Genomic DNA, 20,660 nt, shown 5'->3' with positions numbered 1-20,660 from the left:
TAGAATATGTAGACACTTGATCCTTATATACTGGGATAATGTTGTGAAAACGCAGATGGAAAAAACTATCAGTGTCCCTGACAGGAAGTAAATGTCATACGATCTCTTCTTCCACAGGGTCTTGGTGACTTGTCATCTGCTGAAAAGGGAGTTGTCACCGTGATGTATGGGTGTTGTAATCCCCACAGTGAGAGCCCTGATGTTTACCTAAACCCATATTTCCTTGTCCTCAAAGAGCCCTGACCATGAATTCTGAACCTGAGAAGAGATTAGGAGGAAAAGGAGAGGGAGAGAAAATAGAAGAAAAAGGTGGTAAAGGATAGAGCTCTACAGGCCTTTTCTCCTCTACCTATTTGGATCTAGGTTTGAAAGGAGTAAAGTGACACCATACAACCTGGTGAAGATGGTGCTGTGACAGTCCTGGATTTCTACGCTCATTGAGAAGGACTGTTCTTTAAAAACTCTTTGAGTTTTCTCAAGCCAAATCCAGGATTGTATTGAAATGAATGAGCCAAGCATTGACATGTCAGAGATTGAATTTCTGGAGTAGTGTTGGCCTGTTGAAGATGATTGAATGGCAAATACAAAAAAAACCCCAAAACTTTTGATTTGAATGATAGATTTGCTCTAGCCAAACTAAAACCTTTTTTTCCTGTTAACTCCTTAAACTTTGAGACACTCATATCCAGAAAGAGTGGATTTTGTAAAGTTAGTCACTGGGTGCAATCTGCTGGATCGAGATGATATTTCTTGTGAATTGGTGCTCAATTGATAAACTGATTTGATTTGCTGGTGGTGTTTTTTTTTTTTTGGGGGGGGGGGGTTCTTTAGTTCTCATATGCTTTGCTGCTTCAGAATTGGGATTAATAGTTATAATTAATGGATCATTGAATTCTGTTCTCTATATCAAAACCCTAAGGATTGTGACTTCATCAGTTTGTAGCCATCCTTCACGTTTCCTCTTCATATCTCATGTCAAACTCACTCTTAGTCTTGTGGCTCTCTTTCAACATTAACTATCTCCATACATCTTCATAAAGACCAGACTTTTAAAATGCATGAATAATAGCTGTCTTCTAATGTTTGCTGCTCCTCCAGTTGGATTGGGCCTCATGGCCACTGCTGTGAATAATATGCTCTTTACTTTATCTATCAACTGATGAGCTCATAGGTAAGTAGTTGCCATGATGTTTGTTTACTAATATCCTCTAAGTAGATTTATTTTGATATTAAATTAGACAGATTAAGAGTGTTATCTACTTATTAGTTGACTTCTGACGTCACTTTATTGGAATGGATTGTATTTAGGGTTGACAGACTAAAAGGCGCTTAATGCATATGCTTGGTACTTTTCACATTATAGCCAGTGTAAAATATTTTCACTATACTTGTTAGTCTGGCTCAACAAATCCTAATAAGATAGAAGTTTACGGCAGAATTTGAACGTTTTTAAATAGGTACTACGGTATGTGTGCATTCGGCCAGCCAACCAAAAGCTGACATGTTGCAGTGAAATTTCAGTCACTATTTACTTAAGTTTTTACTTGTCATTGAAGTAGTACCCCTGTGACAAACTGCAGATTCACCAATACATTTTTTAGTATGAATTACAAGGGTAAAGCAATTTCACTTCTGACATGTAAGGCTAAACTTATTTAAATCAAACAGAACAGACTTTGAAAACTTAAAAACCTTATGCCCCTGTTTCATTTTTCATGTATCTGATATCTGCTGGGAAGGGAAGGGATGACATATGTGTGAACAAACCTACATAATTTCTCTCAGAATCCAAGAAATGCCCTCAGAAGACCAACTTGTGCCTGGTTTGCTATAATGCATAAGCCATGACACCTTTATAGTTCCCAGACTAAGTCTGAAAATTATATTAATCTTCATAAACATTATATTAAATATTTGACAAACCGTTTCTACATCATCATTTTCTTACTTTGTCTCTTAATACTTTTCATCACTTGTCTCTTAAAAGTCTACACTTGGGTCTACAAATATGTCTGAAACATATTCTAAGATCTCCCTATGGGTGAACAAAAGCACACTTAACTCTTACTGTGAAGTCTTTGGTTCTGCAGGCAGACTGAAACCAGCCGTCCTTCAAACCTCATGTAGATGAAATCATAGAACTTTGCAGTTTGGAGACACTTTCATTGCTAAGACATGTGCTTGGTATCAAACTTTATCTTCCATGCCGAGGAAGCTCCAGATGTGTGTTGGTATGTGTGAAACTTAACCGCTGGAGTTTGCTTCCAGGATTTAGACATACCATAGCAGTGTTTACCCAGCTTTGATTTCTTAGATTAAAAAGACCAGAAGGCGCTCCCTGTTTGGGCTGAGACTTCGCTCTGGCTCTTCCAGACACGTGGGAAAAGCCTTCCAAACAGGGGATTTGTATTTCTAACATATGGCGTGAGCTCGTGCGAGTTTAATGCTTGAAGCTCTTAACAATCAGTTTGTAAACAGTCAATCACGGAGGCTGTGGGTGAGCATGCATGTAAATCTGTTATGCCACTTGATTTTGGAGTGTTTTTGGCCACCCACAGGAGATCTGGTTCGAGTCTCCTTTAGGTTACGAATTTCTGGTGTCTTACACCTCAGACCAGTTCTGAGTTTTTGGCTTTAGCTTTCAACTCTTGCTAGTGTAGAGGATGTATAATAAAATATTCTTAAAAACTCAAAGATAATTTCGCCTCATGGAGGTAATTTAGTGTTTTCCAACACTTTCCAACACTCCTGCTTTTTTTGGATGTTTCTTCGCTTGAACACACCTGCCGTTATCAAGTGTAGCAGTAGCCGGTAAATCACCATTCAGTCAAAAAGGTGAGAGATTTTTTTTTTAATCCCACCTCATATAGATAACCTTCAGGGCTTCATATGGAATAATAAGGGTGTTCTTCCTAGAAGGAGCCTAGCTGAAAGGTAAAACTCCTGCTTTACTAGTTCACCCTGTGTCTGTATTTCTAAGTTACAGATCCTGACCTAAAAATGGATGCCGGATGTAAGAAGTTGAGAAGTTTTTCCTCAGCATGTTGGATGTCTTAGAAAAGAGATAAGAAGCTTCACCAACCTGGAGAAGATTAGAGCTAAACATTAGCTATTGTGAGTCCCTGATGTCACATGGACTCTTACCTTTATAGTTTGTCTTTTCACAACTTATCAGGGGAAAGATAAACAGTGCTGTGAAAATCACAATTAATCCTTAGACTCTATTATCATGTCTTGTTTTAACCAAAGCTTTCATGTATTTTCATTGGATTAGACAAAGACTTGTATACTTGTGAAGTTGAACACAGGGATCCATGCTTTTCAAGATGCTTTTTCTTAAATCCTAAAATCTTTTGTATGAATTTATAAATGATACATTTTTAAGATCAATAAAATACTAAGACCTCTTTTACTCTTATACCCATAATAAAATCCAATTCACTGAATCAATAAATAACAGAGCTAGGTGAAGAAAAACAAAATAGACAGTCCTGCAGTCTGCTGAAGTCGAGCATCTCCACAGCATGATGTTTCCACCATTCTGTTATGCTGTGGGGAGTTTTCTGTCAAACATGGAGTTCTGCTTGTAAGCTGAAGTTTTATTTTGTTTATCAACAATCTTGCCACTCTTCCTATAAGGTGCCCCTTATACATAAATAAGGGTTCTTGGTTCAATTACTTAATCTTGTTAAGCCCCAAGCTATACAAAAAATGTTAAACTGGATTTTGTGATGCATGACTATAGATAATTTTTCTGTTCCATGAACTTTGGATCTTTAGGTGTGTTTCTACTTTCTTTGTTTTCTTTTGAATTATTGGAAGAGCTTGATGGAAACAGCAAAATTCTTATGAACTAGCAAATTTTGCAAAAAAGTATTCAAGCTTGTTTGAGGTGTTTTTTGTCTATGACTGTATGCACTAAAGAGGAGATGGAAACACATTTGTTATATAAGTTCTGATATAGGAAACCTCTACCCCACATGATTGATCAGCTGTTTAGGCTGCATTAAAATCACACTTCTCCCTTGGCATCTCTGGATGGCATGTAGCATGGCTTAAGCCAGCTGACATGATAAAGAATAACTTGCTCAATTGCAACACATTAATTAAAACATGTGTCTTTTTCCGTGATCAGTGCTAGTTTGCTACCCTGTTCATTACAGTCAGGCATAGCGTTAATATGATAATTCCCCCAGAGTTTTTACAGGCCTATGCTTTTGTATTGGCCTCCTAGCCTCGCCTGTCAATTTAGCAGTGCAGGCCTCTTTTAGTTTTCAGTTGTACCAAACTCTATTTTTGGATGATATATTACATGGTTCCCGCGGGTCCTTAAAAAGTCTTAAAAGGCATTGAATTCTTCAAAATAAAACTAAGGCCTTAATTGGTATTAAAATGTCTTAAATCAGTCTATTGTAGGTCTTAATTTTTAAAACATCATAAATAGGATAATTTTCATTACGATTTATTTTTGTAATTTAATAAAAAAAAAATAACGGCTTGCCATTATTGGTTCCGTCCCGATAGCGGAACTAATAAAAGCGTTGTTGCGGCCGCGACATTTGGAAGATGCACCATTTACTTTTTGTCTGGAAAATATGAGCAAGTGTAAATGTAACCAAAATTGTCTATCCAGCCAAGAGTTTTCTTCATGGCTAAAACCAGGGAACATACATGAGGCACAGTGTATTTTGTGCAAGAAGCGATTCAAGCTTGGAACGTTGGGGACGCCTCCACTTATCACCAAATCAAACATACTAAGAAAACGATACAAAGAAAAATAGCTGCAAAAAAGACAGCACTGGTTATGTTTTGGCTTTAAAACTGATTTGTTTTGTTCCCTGCTAAAACAAAGTTTGTGAATTCAGTTAAATAATTGTTAAAATATATCTGTCATTTGTGTGTTTTTAGCTTTCTTCCTGAATGGGAAGTTTTTCAACATTAGTTGAACATTAGTGCAATCGTTTATGTTAAAATAAACCTTTGGGTTAAGTTGTCGTAAGCGGGTTTTTGTTGTGTTTCTTGTGAATTTGGTCTTAAATTTTTATTTTAAGTGGCATTAAAGAGTCTTAAAAAGTCTTGAATTTAACTTACCCCTGCTTTAAACTTCTTCACAATTTCATCCTTGACCTTCAGAGTTATTTGATCTGTTGCTGTTGTATGTTGCTTGTTCACTAATAAACTGTAAAAAAAAAAAAAAAAAAAAAAAACAAGCCCTGAATTCCACAAATTCCTGACTTTTTCTCAAATATCCAGAATTTGATTAAAAATAAATACATGTTGAAAAAAAAACAGAAATAAAAATCTGTAAAAGTTTTAATTTTGTGGTTAGTGTGTTGGAAGCCCTAATTAGTTTTATTAAATATCTAGGTCCAAGGGTTTTGATGCTATGCTCAAAATAAACTCTAAAAAACAACTTTGTGTTACCACTGTGTTGTTTAGTCTAAAGCATTCTAGTATTTTGACAGCAGCACAAAAACAATGTTGCACCCCTGCCTGTCCATTCAGCTCAGTGCATACTGTGATGACAATCTCCCATTTGCATCAGGGTTGGAAGTGAGGACATAAATCCTTGGCAAGAATGCGTGCCGTTGAAAAATCAGACCCTAATAAATGTCTTGTGAAAATATTCCTGCACCTGCAGCTGACCTCTGATGCCCCGAGAGGTGCGGTGTTTTTGGCTTCCCTGGGATTCTGTAAGGGATACAGTGTGATAAGTAGATTTAGAGACTGTGTGTGGTTGTGTACTCAACCCATGCATTCATGCTTTCATACCTCTGAAACTTAGGTCTCATTGTTCAGTGCACTGTTTTGAGGTTTGTCTTTCAGTGATGTGAATTCAAACAAAATCATCTCTCACCAGAGCTTGTTTAAAACATTCTCAGTGAGTGGATCCACTTGAAATACAGACTCCCTCAGTTTCCCGTTCTTTTCAGGGTATACAGAACAAGAGGACCTATTGGACGTGACTTTGTTTGTCTGATCCAGACAGGATATTTTGGAAACCCGTACTGAAAGAGCTTTATCAATGTACCATGAAGGGGCTGTGTGGTAGCATTTGGTGCTTTAGAGGGTTTTTAAAATGCAGGTATTAATACAGAAGCTGAATCTATTGGGCTCACATTCACCTTTGGAAAAAAAACGATGTTTACTTCAAATCTGATTATCTTCCTACCTTATAGTCATTTTGAGGTGAAGCGATGCAGACGTCTGAAGCACAGACACTGAGGCGAAGGATTGAAATACTTTGGCAAAATTCAACGAAATGCATTTCTTAGAGAAGCTTCATGGTTCTGCTTCTGTCATCACATGTCAGCTTCAACTCTTTGTCTCTCAGCTTGGCTCATACGAACTTCTGTGTTTATAGCTCAGTGCTTTGATGATGCTGAGAGTTGTGCAAACCAGAAATAGAGGAGTAATAGTAAATTGTTCTTACATCTATGGTTGTGTGTTCTGGGGAGGAAAAAGAAAGCCTCCAAACACGATGTTTCATTCACCATTATGTTTTTTTAACCAATTTTTTTGTCTCTTGAAAGTAAACCAGCACCTGCTATGAAAAATATAAATCATTGTGTTGGCAATTTAAATATGGCAATTCTCTGCCCAGGTAAGAGTCTCATGATCATCAAACTCTGTACCTTCCTTTTGCCAGACAGCAGTGTTCCAAACTTTCCTGCAACGTTCCCCATACATACACACTCCATCATTCTTCACCTTAACATGGATATACTTTAGTATATTCTGCTGGAAAATGTGTCTTATATTTTAGTTTGTACTCGACGATTCAACCTATTTCACAGGACACAGCTTTGAGTGGTAACTAGGTGACTTTCAGAGGGTAAACCGAAACGTATTGTCTTATTTTTCGGATTAAACCAATCAGCGCGCTTTCTGGCAACCAGTCGCCTGGAACGCTCGTTGAACAGAGCATCGCTTTGGACAGATACACACAGGTTTCACAAGCTTCCTCATCCCCACACCCCACTTTCTCTTGTTGTGCCTGCGCAATCAAAGTAGTTCTTATCCGCAGATGGTGCATGAATTGTTGCATTGCCTGCACACTTTCAGTTGCATTGAAAAAACAACACCTCTTATAGTCTAATATCTGGGATACTTTATCCGACTCGCGGGCATCAGTGAACAACTATCTATATCAAGGAGACTCCCGGAACTTCCGGGACACGTGGGATTCCTACTCATGGTTCTTAGTCGTGGTGCAATTTTGTAAAATTAAAACAAAAATCATCTAAAGAACAAAGATATCATACATAATTCTACTCTACACATGGGGTGTTCAGCTTTCCGGCCCTTTTCCATAGGTTACTGTGAAATGGCAAACCTTCCTGTCTTTGTTAGAGCAAATTTCTAGGATTTCAGGATGATCCTCAGTCTGGATTATGAACCAGGTAGGTGTTTCAAAAGCAAATGGAATTGGAGTTTAAAGAGGCACGAAAAGTTGGTATTCGAACCTGTTTCGAGAAATTCTGCTCTGATTACATTTAGTTATTTTATTTAAAGCACATGTTATCTATTAAAGTTTGCACCATAAAAATTAAAAATACGGATTATTGTTTTTGTTAGTCCAATTATTGTTTTTTCATTATGCGATATGTCTTGACAGGACGCAAGATGTGTAAACGTCGAGGCTCCCAGACTTTTACACTGACCAGTAATTGAACCTGGGATCTCTTTTATCATTTTAGCCCCTAGCTACTGTCTGTCTTCAGTAAACACAGAGGAGAGGGAGGTTTAGGCAACGACAAAACGCTCTCATAGATGAGCTGTCTCAATCCCTGAAACCCTATCTTTGCATAGACTAATTCAACGGCAGTTTTTTTTTTTTTTTACCAGCTTTGTATCACTGGATCTCAGGAGCATTCAGTTCATTTGGGGAGAGTTTTTTCGGAGAAATGATTGCATCTGGTAAAGTACGTAAGAGTTATGTTCTGTAAGGTTCAAGACAGGTGGCTGCTTTTTCTTTCAAGTCGAGAATGCAGACTGGCTGCAATCCTGGTAATGATACTGCCCTCAAGTGGATGATGAAACTATTAGTTCTTTGACAGTAAAATATTAAGATGATGAAATGAGGCAGTAAAAATTCCTTATGCTCTTGGCTGCTTTAGTTATGGTAGCTTGTGTGAGTTTAACAGTCCCTTCCAGCATCCCGGGATCAGGCAACCTGCCAGGTTTTTCTATTAGACTGCTGACGTGCAAATTGTAACTCTTAAAAGTTTCTAAATTTAGGACTTTTCAGCTTCAAAGTTGGCCGCTGCCTGTGGGGCAGAAGATCTGCTGCAGCCTCCTCTTAGATGGTAAGGTTGATTGCAACTGTGGCATTTAAGAGTAGAGAGTGGGAGACTTTCTTTGCTTATTGTGTGGTCCCCCCCTTTGGGCTCCTCCCATGTTCTCTCTCTGCATTTTGGTTCAAAGGGCTGTCGCCTTGTGTCTCGTCAGACTCTTTGCCTTTCAACAGTTAGCCAAACTAGAAGCTAATAATTGAAATTCCTTCCCATATGTTTGCAGTTACAGCATGGAATAACACGGCCTTTCCGTGTGTTTGTGTGTTCCAAAAGACTGGAGTGCTTTTTGCTTTCACTTACTGCTTGATCATATTATGTTTAGAACTTTGTATATGTTTTAACAATACCCTAAGTTAATTTATTGGATTAAATTTTCCTGCTGCAAGAGAAAAATACATAAATTTCACTAGGCCACCAAGAGATTGGCTAAATCAGTGATTGAAATAACAGCTGTTTTGCTGTAAATTCGGGAAAAAAACTGAGTCACTTTCTCCCATTTAATGTGACTCTCCTAATGATAGTTGTTACACTAATGCATATAAATTATGATCCTTCTGGCAGGGTAGCGCTTTAAGTGTGGATTTGTGGCAGTTGATCATTATGAAGTGGAAAGTAGGGTTCCCCCATGTCCAATAATGGTAACATGAATCTTGTATAAACAGGCTCTTATTAAAAAGAAATGTAAAAATAAGACACAAAACTCTCCTGTATATTTTCCTGTTTCTTAGACACAAGAGATTTTATGGAACACGTAAAAATTAAATCCACATTGTCAGTAACAAAATCCAGCCAATTATAAAGAATATAGCTATTTATCTGATTAATTAACTTTTTTGGTTTCATCTTAAAGCCTCCTTGAGGTTTCATTTCATTTCCGTCCAAATGTCCCTCATCTGTACACTTTAGTCACAGTGCTGCAGCAGACAGAAATATTTATTTTTAAACTTGTTTGTTTCTCCTTCTTAGTGGTCTAATACTGGGACAGAGAGTAGAGAAACATTTCAGTCAATGCTATAGGAAATATGTTCTTGAAGACATCAAGATTTTGCATCATTCCACCTTTTCTTGAGCTTTGTTCAAAATGCATGTATACAATATGTAGAGACAATGTTTTCAGTCACCACTAATCTTAACTTCCAGTACATTATTTGTTGCAGTAGGATGGGCAGTAGGATGTTATTAGGATGTCTTGAGGTGAATAAGGCCGCACACTTCACTCATAGTCATTAGCAACTGCTTCTTTAACTGTCTATTTAAGATACTGTAGGTCAGAGATCTATGTTAGTCGTACCTAAGCAGCAATTTGTTGGACAAGAAGTTAGACATGGTATAAAAATAAAATACAGACACCTTGGGGATTAGGCTCACTAACATAATCATATTGTGTCTTAGCAATTACCTAAAGGTACATAGTCATGTTGCCTGTTTAAATTCTCATTCATCTGGGTCATGGCAACAACAAAAGAGGCTTAAACTAGAAGTCAACCGAACTTTAACTCAGATCTTTGAAGATGTTTCAACACCTATCCATGAGTCTTTGCCAATTCTGTTGCTCAGGTGTAAGCCAAAACAATTTCCCCATCTTTTTTGGCTCCATTGCTTTGGTTTGTTGACCAATTGTGCGCATGTTAAGTATTGAAATTAAAGGATTTTTTTGTTTCCGTACCATTTTACATTTCCTGCTTCAGCAGCTGAGGAGGATATTATCCATCTCCTCATATAGCGTACAAAAATATTGGCTTTACTACACATCAAGTCAATTGAATAAATATGTCTGATGTAACGCTACCGATCAGGAATTAATTAACTGTTTGCGATTCCTGAGAATAAATTCTGAGTAATGTGCATGTGGATTCATGATGCTTAAGATCTTGACTATATATACTTGACTTTGGGGTAAGACTTGAAGAAGGGTATGAGAAACTTTTGCAACAGTCCGTTGCAGCGAAGTAACTCTAACTATTCGGCTTTTTGCTTTACTCAACCACAGTTTAAGCCTGAGTGGCACCCATGACTACTTTAAACTGAACAAGTCAATGAAGAACTAAAGTCTTTATTTTCATTTCACTATGCATGCAACTACTTGATTTAATATGCTGTTAATGAATCAAGATTTATATTTCAAAAGCCACATTTCTGAAGCTGGAATTAATTCAGTTCTGGAGCTCAGACAGACCTTAAGTTTTCATCCACCTCTATCATTGGGATTTGCTTATTTTGAAGAAATTTGTTCAAGGTTTTCTGTCTTTTCCACTCATTTCTGAACCCAGAGCTCTACAATAGAGGCATAACATATAGTTTGATTGCTGTTGCTGTCTTCAATGGGCCTGAAGACAGCAGAACAATCCCCTTGCATTCCCATAGTTGTCGTCAATGTTCCTGGGTGGTAAAACCATCTGATTACCTCGCTCATCACATTCGTCCATGCTGCTGCTCCTCCAAACACATGTGGATATCGTAGACATGTTTTGTGTGAAGATGTGGCTTCTTTAAGATAATGCCTGAAAGAATGCTTTGATCTGACATCCGATCAAAAGATGCAGATTTACATCCTTCTTGTTGCAGTGATTAAACCACAGAACAGTTACTTTGGTTAATGGATAAAACAACAGCTTTTTCAGAACATCTCTCCTGCTTCAAAGATATTCAGTATAAATACAAATAAGGTGTAACAAATTAAAATATGTTCTTTTTACATAATGATACTTAAACATCGTCTATTCCGTGCATTTAAACAGCCTTTCTTTTGCCTTGCTGGTATCTACTGTAAGCATGAAGCCAACTGATTCCATTGATTCTGATACAGCAGAGATTCTGGACCTGTTGTTTCTTTTTCTCATGCTAATCTAAATCAAGCCTGTTTACAGTCTGATCCAGTTACACCTACTCACACTTCTGTCCAACACAACAGCCTGGACTAACCCTCCCAAGTTAAGGAACAATGAAAATGAACAAGCAAAACAAAATAAATTATTTCAGTTATTTTCAGGTTGTGATATTACTATTTAAGTCAACATAGATAAGATAAATCATAATGCAGTATAAAATACTTGATAGAATACCATTTAAAATGTCTTTAAAAATACACTAGATTAATAAACAAAAACAAACATCCATCTCATTCTCTCATTGTTGGGATTTTTTTTACATTTTCAACTCAGAACTTGTTTCAACTTTGATTTTAAATATACATGCAGTGTACAGGGTCCTCCACAATTATTGCACCCCCAGTAAGGGTGATTTAAAAGCCTTAAGAGTATATACTGTAATCACATGGAGATAATTGTAACTCCTTACCATGTAATTAAATATAACTTAAGTCTTTTGATTATTTTTTGTAGTTTTACATTTTTTAAAGTTCCTAGCAACCTTTCAATGGCTCTTCCTAACTCTCTGTTCTATATGAAGTGGCACAGAGTTGCTCCTTTATTCTACATGTATGCATGTATGCATCTTAGGTGAAGGTTGTTTTTTGTGTTAGAGTTGCGATTTATCTAAGGTGTCTCTCATTCTGCTCCCTAAACTCAAACTTTTTCTGTGTGCCGAGCAAAGTAGCGACTGATTTAATTTAGAACAGTCAGGGTTAAGGAGGCTAAATGCCAACTGTAAAACTCACCAACTATAAAGAATTATATTTTTCTACCGAATTTTCACAACTATAGCACCGTGCTAAAAGGCGCAGTCTCAGTTATGCGTGCCATTTCTGTATTTAAAACACACATAAGGCGCACCGGATTATAGGGCGCGGGTTTTATATACCGGTACATGTCCTCTACTACCTTTAAATACCTCTACTGCGTATTTAAAAATAGAGCGGGAGCAAAACTGAGTATGATTGTGCTTTATTCATGTATTTTTTACAAATCATTAATCAAACCCATCGAAGTCATCATCCTCTGTTTCTGAATTAAACAGCTGCACTAAATCAGAAATGCCAATTTCCCCTTCTTCGCTGTCAGAGTCACTTTCCGTGCCGTGTGGCTCCTCGGAAATGATGCTGGCTTTTGCGAAAGCTCGAACAGCAGTGCCAGCAGACACGTTAGCCCAAGCATCTACAATCCATCCGCAAACTGTGGCGTAACTTGCCCGGCGCTGCCTTCCACTTTTCGTGAAGCTGTGGTCTCCGTCGGTCATCCATCGCTCCCACGCCGCTCGCAGCCTTACTTTAAACGGCCGGTTCACACCGATGTCGAGTGGTTGAAGTTCCTTTGTCAGACCTCCTGGAATAACAGCAAGCCCAGCGTTCATTTGTTTCACCTTGTTTTTCACATCGGCTGTGAGATGGACACGCATGGAGTCACAGATTAACAGTGGAATGCGTGGAAAAAACTACCTGGTCTCCTTACATACACCTCCCTCAGCCACGCTTTCATCATCTCCTCAATGAGGAGATGAGGAGTTCTGCATAAAGCGCATACCTGTTCTTTTATACACAATCCACGCCCACACTTCCCCCTTAATGTTCTCATGGTGGTCTCAACAACGTCTGCAGTAACAACACACATACAGTAGGGCGCACCGCACTATAGGGCACGCCGCACATTTTGAGGGGGAAAAAAAAGTTTATATGCGCCTTATAGTCGCAAAAATACGGTATACAAAAAGGAAAAACTTATATTAAGGTTTAGCTAAACCCACTGAAGCATTTGGCTGTAATGTGACGTATTGTGAGACATTTAAGGGGTAGGAATGCTTTGGTAGATACTGTAAGTACTTGCCTAAAATTGCTCATTAGAATCAGAGAAGTATTGTAAAGATTAAAATCTGAACTGTTACCAATAGGACTGAACATGATCAATATTTATCATAAAGAGGGTGAGGGGAAGAAGTATCTCCAAAGTGTTCTGTTAGAGAATGACAGCCAATAGAGTCATAAGGAATCACAAAGCCTCCAGCCCGCATGTGGATACCACACAAGTTCTGATTGATTGTTTGTTGAGGCCTGACAGGAAGAATCCCTCTTTTTCCTAACATCACAATGATATCACCAGAATTTTCAACTGAAACTGTTTGCTTTGGTCAGATGATATTAGTTTAACCTTTCTGAGAACACAAAATCAGGGGTCTAGTATGAGACAGGATGTTCGTTTAAAAAAAAAAAAACCTCATGCCCACGGTGTGATATGGAGGAAAATTGATCATGCTGTGGGCCTTTAATCAGTAACCAGTTTGACGTTAATACCAAAAATACAGGCTGAAGATTAGGGCTGAAACAGTGAATGAGATTAATCATGATTAACTGATTTTTGAAACAATCGCCAACTAATTTAGCAATCGATTAATCGTTAACATGCCTTTAGATGACAGAGCAACCCACTTAGAGCAGTAATTATATCAAAATGGTAAAAAAAATAAAAAATAAACTTTAGGCATTTAAGACAAAAAAAAAAATGTATTGTTGATATGCTCTATTAAGTGCTTAAGTAAGTTTTAGTGATACCTGGTTTAAATTCACAAATCATCTTCTTTAAGGAACTTTTGGCTCTCCGATTATTAATCAATTAATCGAAAAAATAATTGACAGATTAATTGATTTGGAAAATAATCATTAGTTGCAGCACTACAGAAGATAGATTTTTTTGTTTTCTTTTCTTGAATTCAGATTTTAAAGCTTAGAGTGCTTCCAATGCAAAAGAAAAGATTTTCTTTTCACCTTATTTTCTATTTTTATTTTCCAGCCAGCTTAACAGTTCATCTCTGCGAAATTCAGTCAATATCTTTTCTCCTATATGCTGCATCAAAAGCTTCCATAAGATCCATAAGATATTTATAATCCTGTCAGAGCATGTAGCATAAGTCTATGTGTAGAACCAGAGCACAAGATGGAATCAAACTCTTTTCTGCGGTTACTTAAGAAAAGGGAAAACACAAGTCTCCCATGGGCCTCATCAAAACACTAAATCAAAGCAGAGAGTGGCTGCAGACGAAGGAATGAAGTCAGGAGAGTGAAAACTATTAAAAGTGCATTATGCAGCCAGTCTGCACTCAGGAGAAAAAGACTTACAGAAGAGAGGAATCACAAAAGCAAAACAACCACAACAGTGGAGCCCTTCTAAGAACATCAAATGTGAGCTCTTGTTTATCTTAATGTGTGGTTCGCTGCAGATCTGTCTAATATCATGCACTATAAATTTCAAAGTTGGTTGTACCGTTTCAGAAGCCCCGAGGGATTTGAGGAAAAAAAAATAAAAGAAGTTCGATTTTTTTCTAATTATGTAGCATTTTTTTCCTCTCCTTTAGAAAATGACTTCCTTGTGTTGGTTGAGGAAGATAGCCCTGCAGGCAGGAGAAAATTTAAATGCTTCTTTTTCTAATCAAATCCCCTACATAAACACTTCTAGTTTTAGAGCATCTAAAGAAAATGTTAGCATGCATGTAAAAGATCACACTTGATGGTTGTTTTTTTTCACCAAGTAAAAATGTTTGACAATTTTCTGATTAATGATTAGTGAATATTTAAGGATTGACATACTGCCAAAACAGGAGAGGCTGTGTGATTCCAGCTAAAATCACTTAATCAATATAGTCAGCAGGTGGATTTTTGCATAAAATTATCTTTTTATCTCAATAAAAGTTTATTTGCATTTCATTAACCTGTTTTAAAGGTACTTTTTTGCAAGTTTAAAAGTTTTTTCACATACATGCCCTTTCAATTACACGACATGTAAATAGAGAAAATCTCCTTTTACACCTCAGGCAATTGTAAGGGCGCTGTGCAAGTGCAAGAAATCCACCCTGAATAACTCTCTCATGAGCGTGATTCAGGTCAGATTCCCTGGGCCCATGGGTGTTAAATTCTATGTGCTCTTTTTCACCTTATTATCTTGTTCCGACTCCATGGCCTTTGACCTATTCTGAAGAGAACACATATGACTGTTTTTGAAGATTAATCGCACAAAAAAGAGCCACAAGTACACCCAAAACCCTGTCCCAGACTCTACACAGGAGTAAGAAATTAAAACTTTTGCCTAGTGTGATCAGGGTTCCCGAGGGTCCTTAAAAAGTCTTAAAAGGCATTGAATTCTTCAAAATAAAACTAAGGCCTTAATTGGTATTAAAATGTCTTAAATTACACAACTTTTGTAGGTCTTAATTTTTAAAACATCATAAATAGGATTATTTTTATTACGATTTATTTTTGCAATCTAAATAAAACGTTAAAATTGACAATTATTATTATTTTTTTTTTATCGGGACGGAACCATTATTACTTCCGTCCCGATAGTGGAACCAATAAAAGAGTTGTTGCGGCCGGGATATTTGGGAGATGCACCAATAAATTTTTTGTCTGGAAAATATGAGCAAGTGTACATGTAACGAAAATTGGCTTTTCAACTGGCTAAAACCAGTGCCAGGGAACATATATGAGACAAAGTGTATTTTGTGCAAGAAGTCATTCAAGCTCGGAACAATGGGAATTAAGGCAGTGGAGTCACACATGCGAAGCACGAAACACAAAGCGTTAAAACCGAGTTACCGAGAAACAGCCGGTATTTCTCAGTTTTGTTCCACCCTTGTCTCTGCAACACCTCCAGTTGTCACCAAATTAAACATACTAAGAAAACGATACAAAGAAAAAATGGCAGAATTGCAACAGATGGAGGACGAAGAGGTGAAGAATGCATGCAGTACCATGCCATAGCTGCAAAAAAGACTTAGCACTGGTTATGTTTTGGCTTTACAACTGATTTGTTTTGTTCCCTGCTAAAACAAAGTTTGTGAATTCAGTTAAATAGTTGTTATAATAGATTTGTCATTTTTGTGTTTTTTGCTTTCTTCCTATATGGAAAGTTTTTCAAAATTTGAAACATTGGTGCAGTGGTTTATGTTAAAATAAACCTTTGGGTAAAGTTGTCGCAAGCAGGTTTTCTTTTGTTTCTTGTGAATTTGGTCTGAAATTTCTTTTTCAAGTGGCATTAAAAAGACTTTAAAAGTCTTGAATTTAACTTGCCTTATGCAGTAGGAACCCTGGTGATGAAAAAGGGCTAAATTGGAGTCTGATTGACGATGAAATACAGGTGCTGGTCATAAAATTAGAATATCATGAAAAAGTAGATTGATTTCAGTAATTCCATTTAAAAAGTGAAACTTGTATATTATATTCATACATTACATACAAACTCATATATTTCAGATGTTTATTTTGTTTAATTTTGATGATTACAAATGACAACAAATGAAAATCTCAAATTCATCATATCAGAAAATTAGAATATTACTGAAGACCAATAAAAACAAAGGATTTATAGAAATGTTGGCCAACTGAAAAGTATGAACATGAAAAGTATGAGCATGTACAGCACTCAGTATTTAGTTGGGCCTCCTTTGGCCTGTATTACTGCAGCAATGCGGCGTGGCATGTTGTCGATCAGTCTGTGGCACTGCTCAGGTGTTATGATAGCCCAGGTTGCTCTAATAGTGGCTTTTAGCTCTTCTGAATTGTTGGGTCTGGTGTATTGCATCTTCTTCTTCACAATACCCCATAGATTTTCTATGGGGTTAAGGTCAGGAGAGTTTGCTGGCCAATTAAGAACAGGGATACCATGGTCCTTCAACCAGGTACTGGTAGCTTTGGCACTGTGTGCAGGTGCCAAGTCCTGTTGGAAAATGAAATCTGCATCTCCATAAAGTTGGTCAGCTGCAGGAAGCATGAAGTGCTCTAAAACTTCCTGGTATGTGGCTGCGTTGACCCTGGACCTCAGAAAACACAATGGACCAACACCAGCAGATGACATGGCACCCCAAACCATCACTGACTGTGGAAACTTTACACTGGACTTCAAGCAACGTGGATGAAGTGCCTCTCTTCTTTTCCTCCAGACTCTGGGACCTTGATTTCCAAAGGAAATGCAAAATTTACTTTCATCAGAGAACATGACTTTGGACCACTCACCAGCAGTCCAGTCCTGTTTCTCTTTAGCCCAGGCAAGACGCTTCTGACGCTGTCTGTGGTTCAAGAGTGGCTTGACACAAGGAATGCGACAGCAGAAACCCATGTCTTTCATACGTCTGTGTGTGGTGGTTCTTGAAGCACTCACTCCAGCTGCAGTCCACTCTTTGTGAATCTCCCCCACATTTTTGAATGGGTTTTGTTTCACAATCCTCTCCAGGGTGCGGTTATCTCTCTTGCTTGTACACTTTTTTCGACCACATCTTTTCCTTCCCTTCGCCTCTCTATTAATGTGCTTGGACACTGAGCTCTGTGAACAGCCAGCCTCTTTAGCGATGACCTTTTGTGTCTTGCCCTCCTTGTGCAAGGTGTCGATGGTCGTCTTTTGGACAACTGTCAAGTCAGCAGTCTTCCCCATGATTGTGTAGCCTATAGAACTAGACTGAAAGACCATTTAAAGGCTTTTGCAGGTGGTTTGAGTTAATTAGCTGATTAGAGTGTGGCACCAGGGGCCATCAATTTTGAACCTTTTCACAATATTCTAATTTTCTGATATGATGAATTTGAGATTTTCATTTGTTGTCATTTGTAATCATCAAAATTAAACAAAATAAACATCTGAAATATATGAGTTTGTATGTAATGTATGAATATAATATACAAGTTTCACTTTTTAAATGGAATTACTGAAATCAATCTACTTTTTCATGATATTCTAATTTTATGACCAGCACCTGTACAACTTGTCAGATTAGACAAATAACGAGATATGTTTTTTTTCCCAGTTTGTTCAGAGGGTAAGATGCACCATTTAACAAAACTTCAACTTTTTTTTTTTTACCAGAAAGACCTGTGCATTCACAACAGCAGACTGTGGGCTGATTTCTCTTATCTTGTTCTTGTGTGCATCACTGGTTTCGTTTCAACCCGTGGCCAAAGGGGGAAAACCTCTTCACCAGTTCTCGAAATTACACTTTGCTCCTTTCATGGAAACTGCAGTCAAAAATTGAAAATTCAGTTTTTAGCACCCACTTGATATTTATGCGGTAGAAATTGAGTCTCTTTTAACTTACTACTGAAACTTCCTGATCATAAAAATATAGAAGCCTGAAACCGAGAGATTTGTAGTTTGGAATGTTTTGGACACTATATCAGCTCCTGCGTTACAGGTTTGTTGTTTCTTAATGCTTCAGGTGGAGAGCCTTCCTTCCTTCCTTTGAAAGAGGAAGTCTTTAATCTGTCATTCTTGGATTACAGTAGCTGGTTGCTGTTCATGTCGTGACCCTTCTATCCTTTTCTTTCCTCCCATCGCTGCAGGACACGGAGCAGTGGGAGAGGTCGGCGTTACGGGTCGCTGAGATCGCATCAGCCTTGATCCGGGACAGGAACCCTGCCTTGGTGGGACAGCTCCTGCAGGCATGAGAAGAGGAGTCATCAACAAAACAACTGTTATTCTTAAACTGGATTATTTATATTATCTATCATCTCTTAAATACTGAATCAGGTCTAGAGGAGTTTCGTAAATTACTGATTCCATGTCGATAGAAAAGTTTATTTTAGCCTAAGATGGGATTACATGCAGTTGTATCTCCTTTTAGGAGTTCAAAATATAATATTCAGATAAAATGAAAAATAAAAAAGATTTTTTTCTGTAATTGTGAAATACTTATTTTTTTTGAAAGTGACTAATAAAAATATGAAGAAAATTTTTTTTTTTTTTCGGTTTGGTGAAAACTTCTACTTTTTCAGAAATTTAAGCGTTGGGCATTTGTGTCGATTTATTACGTAGTGCCTCCTATAAAGGCAAGGTCACACCAGTTAGGTACAACTTTTTAATCTCCGATTTTTTTCCATGTCACACTGACTGTACAGAGGCTCAGACTATGCAGGGTGAGAAGATCCCATTCTGTGCAGATTTTTTTTTACTTTTCTCTTGTCTGGGAAAGATTTTATATATGTATATATATATGTATATATATATATATATATATGTATATATATATGTATATATATATATATACGTATATATATATATACATATACATATATATATATATACATATATATATATATACGTATATATATACATATATATATATATATATATATACATATATATAAACATATATATATATATGTATATATATATATGTATATATATATATATGTATATATATACACTATATTGCCAAAAGTATTTGCTCACCCATCCAAATTATTGGAATCAGGTGTTCCAATCACTTCCATGGCCACAGGTGTATAAATTCAAGCACCTAGGCATGCAGACTGTTTTTACAAACATTTGTGAAAGAATGGGTCGCTCTCAGGAGCTCAGTGAATTCCAGCGTGGAACTGTGATAGGATGCCACCTGTGCAACAAATCCAGTCGTGAAATTTCCTCGCTCCTAAATATTCCACAGTCAACTGTCAGCTGTATTATAAGAAAATGGAAGTGTTTGGGAACGACAGCAACTCAGCCACGAAGTGGTAGGCCACGTAAACTGACGGAGCGGGGTCAGCGGATGCTGACGCGCATAGTGCGAAGAGGTCGCCAACTTTCTGCAGAGTCAATCACTACAGACCTCCAAACTTCATGTGGCCTTCAGATTAGCTCAAGAACAGTGCGCAGAGAGCTTCATGGAATGGGTTTCCATGGTCGAGCAGCTGCATCCAAGCCATACATCACCAAGTGCAATGCAAAGCGTCGGATGCGGTGGTGTAAAGCACGCCGCCACTGGACTCTAGAGCAGTGGAGACGCGTTCTCTGGAGTGACGAATCGCGCTTCTCCATCTGGCAATCTGATGGACGGGTCTGGGTTTGGCGGTTGCCAGGAGAACGGTACTTGTCTGACTGCATTGTGCCAAGTGTAAAGTTTGGTGGAGGGGGGATTATGGTGTGGGGTTGTTTTTCAGGAGCTGGGCTTGGCCCCTTAGTTCCAGTGAAAGGAACTCTGAATGCTTCAGCATACCAAGACATTTTGGACAATTCCATGCTCCCAACTTTGTGGGAACAGTTTGGAGCTGGCCCCTTCCTCTTCCAACATGACTGTGCACCAGTGCACAAAGCAAGGTCCATAAAGACATGGATGACAGAGTCTGGTGTGGATGAACTTGACTGGCCTGCACAGAGTCCTGACCTCAACCCGATAGAACACCTTTGGGATGAATTAGAGCGGAGACTGAGAGCCAGGCCTTCTCGTCCAACATCAGTGTGCAACCTCACAAATGCGCTTCTGGAAGAATGGTCAAAAATTCCCATAAACACACTCCTAAACCTTGTGGACAGCCTTCCCAGAAGAGTTGAAGCTGTTCTAGCTGCAAAGGGTGGACCGACGTCATATTGAACCCTATGGATTAGGAACGGGATGTCACTTAAGCTCATATGTGAGTCAAGGCAGGTGAGCAAATACTTTTGGCAATATAGTGTATATGTTTATATATACGTATATATATATATATATGTATATATATGT

The 20,660-nt window shown here is 37.8% G+C and overlaps 1 protein-coding gene across 1 annotated transcript in view; it reads left to right on the top strand.

Annotated features, from left to right (window-relative positions):
• Positions 1-18,845, top strand: part of crppa (CDP-L-ribitol pyrophosphorylase A) — a 66,968-nt gene extending 48,123 nt beyond the window's left edge. The window contains exon 10 of the mRNA XM_038279548.1: positions 18,505-18,845. Within this exon, the coding sequence (XP_038135476.1) occupies positions 18,505-18,609 (105 nt within the window). The 3' untranslated portion in view covers positions 18,610-18,845. The remainder of the gene's footprint in view (positions 1-18,504) is intronic.
• Positions 18,846-20,660: the final 1,815 nt, after the last annotated feature.

The sequence above is a fragment of the Cyprinodon tularosa genome, unplaced genomic scaffold (genome assembly GCF_016077235.1).
Source record: "Cyprinodon tularosa strain WSP-4 unplaced genomic scaffold, ASM1607723v1 ctg151, whole genome shotgun sequence".
In the NCBI taxonomy this organism is placed as follows: domain Eukaryota; kingdom Metazoa; phylum Chordata; class Actinopteri; order Cyprinodontiformes; family Cyprinodontidae; genus Cyprinodon; species Cyprinodon tularosa.
This window is presented reverse-complemented; position numbering and strand designations above follow the sequence as displayed.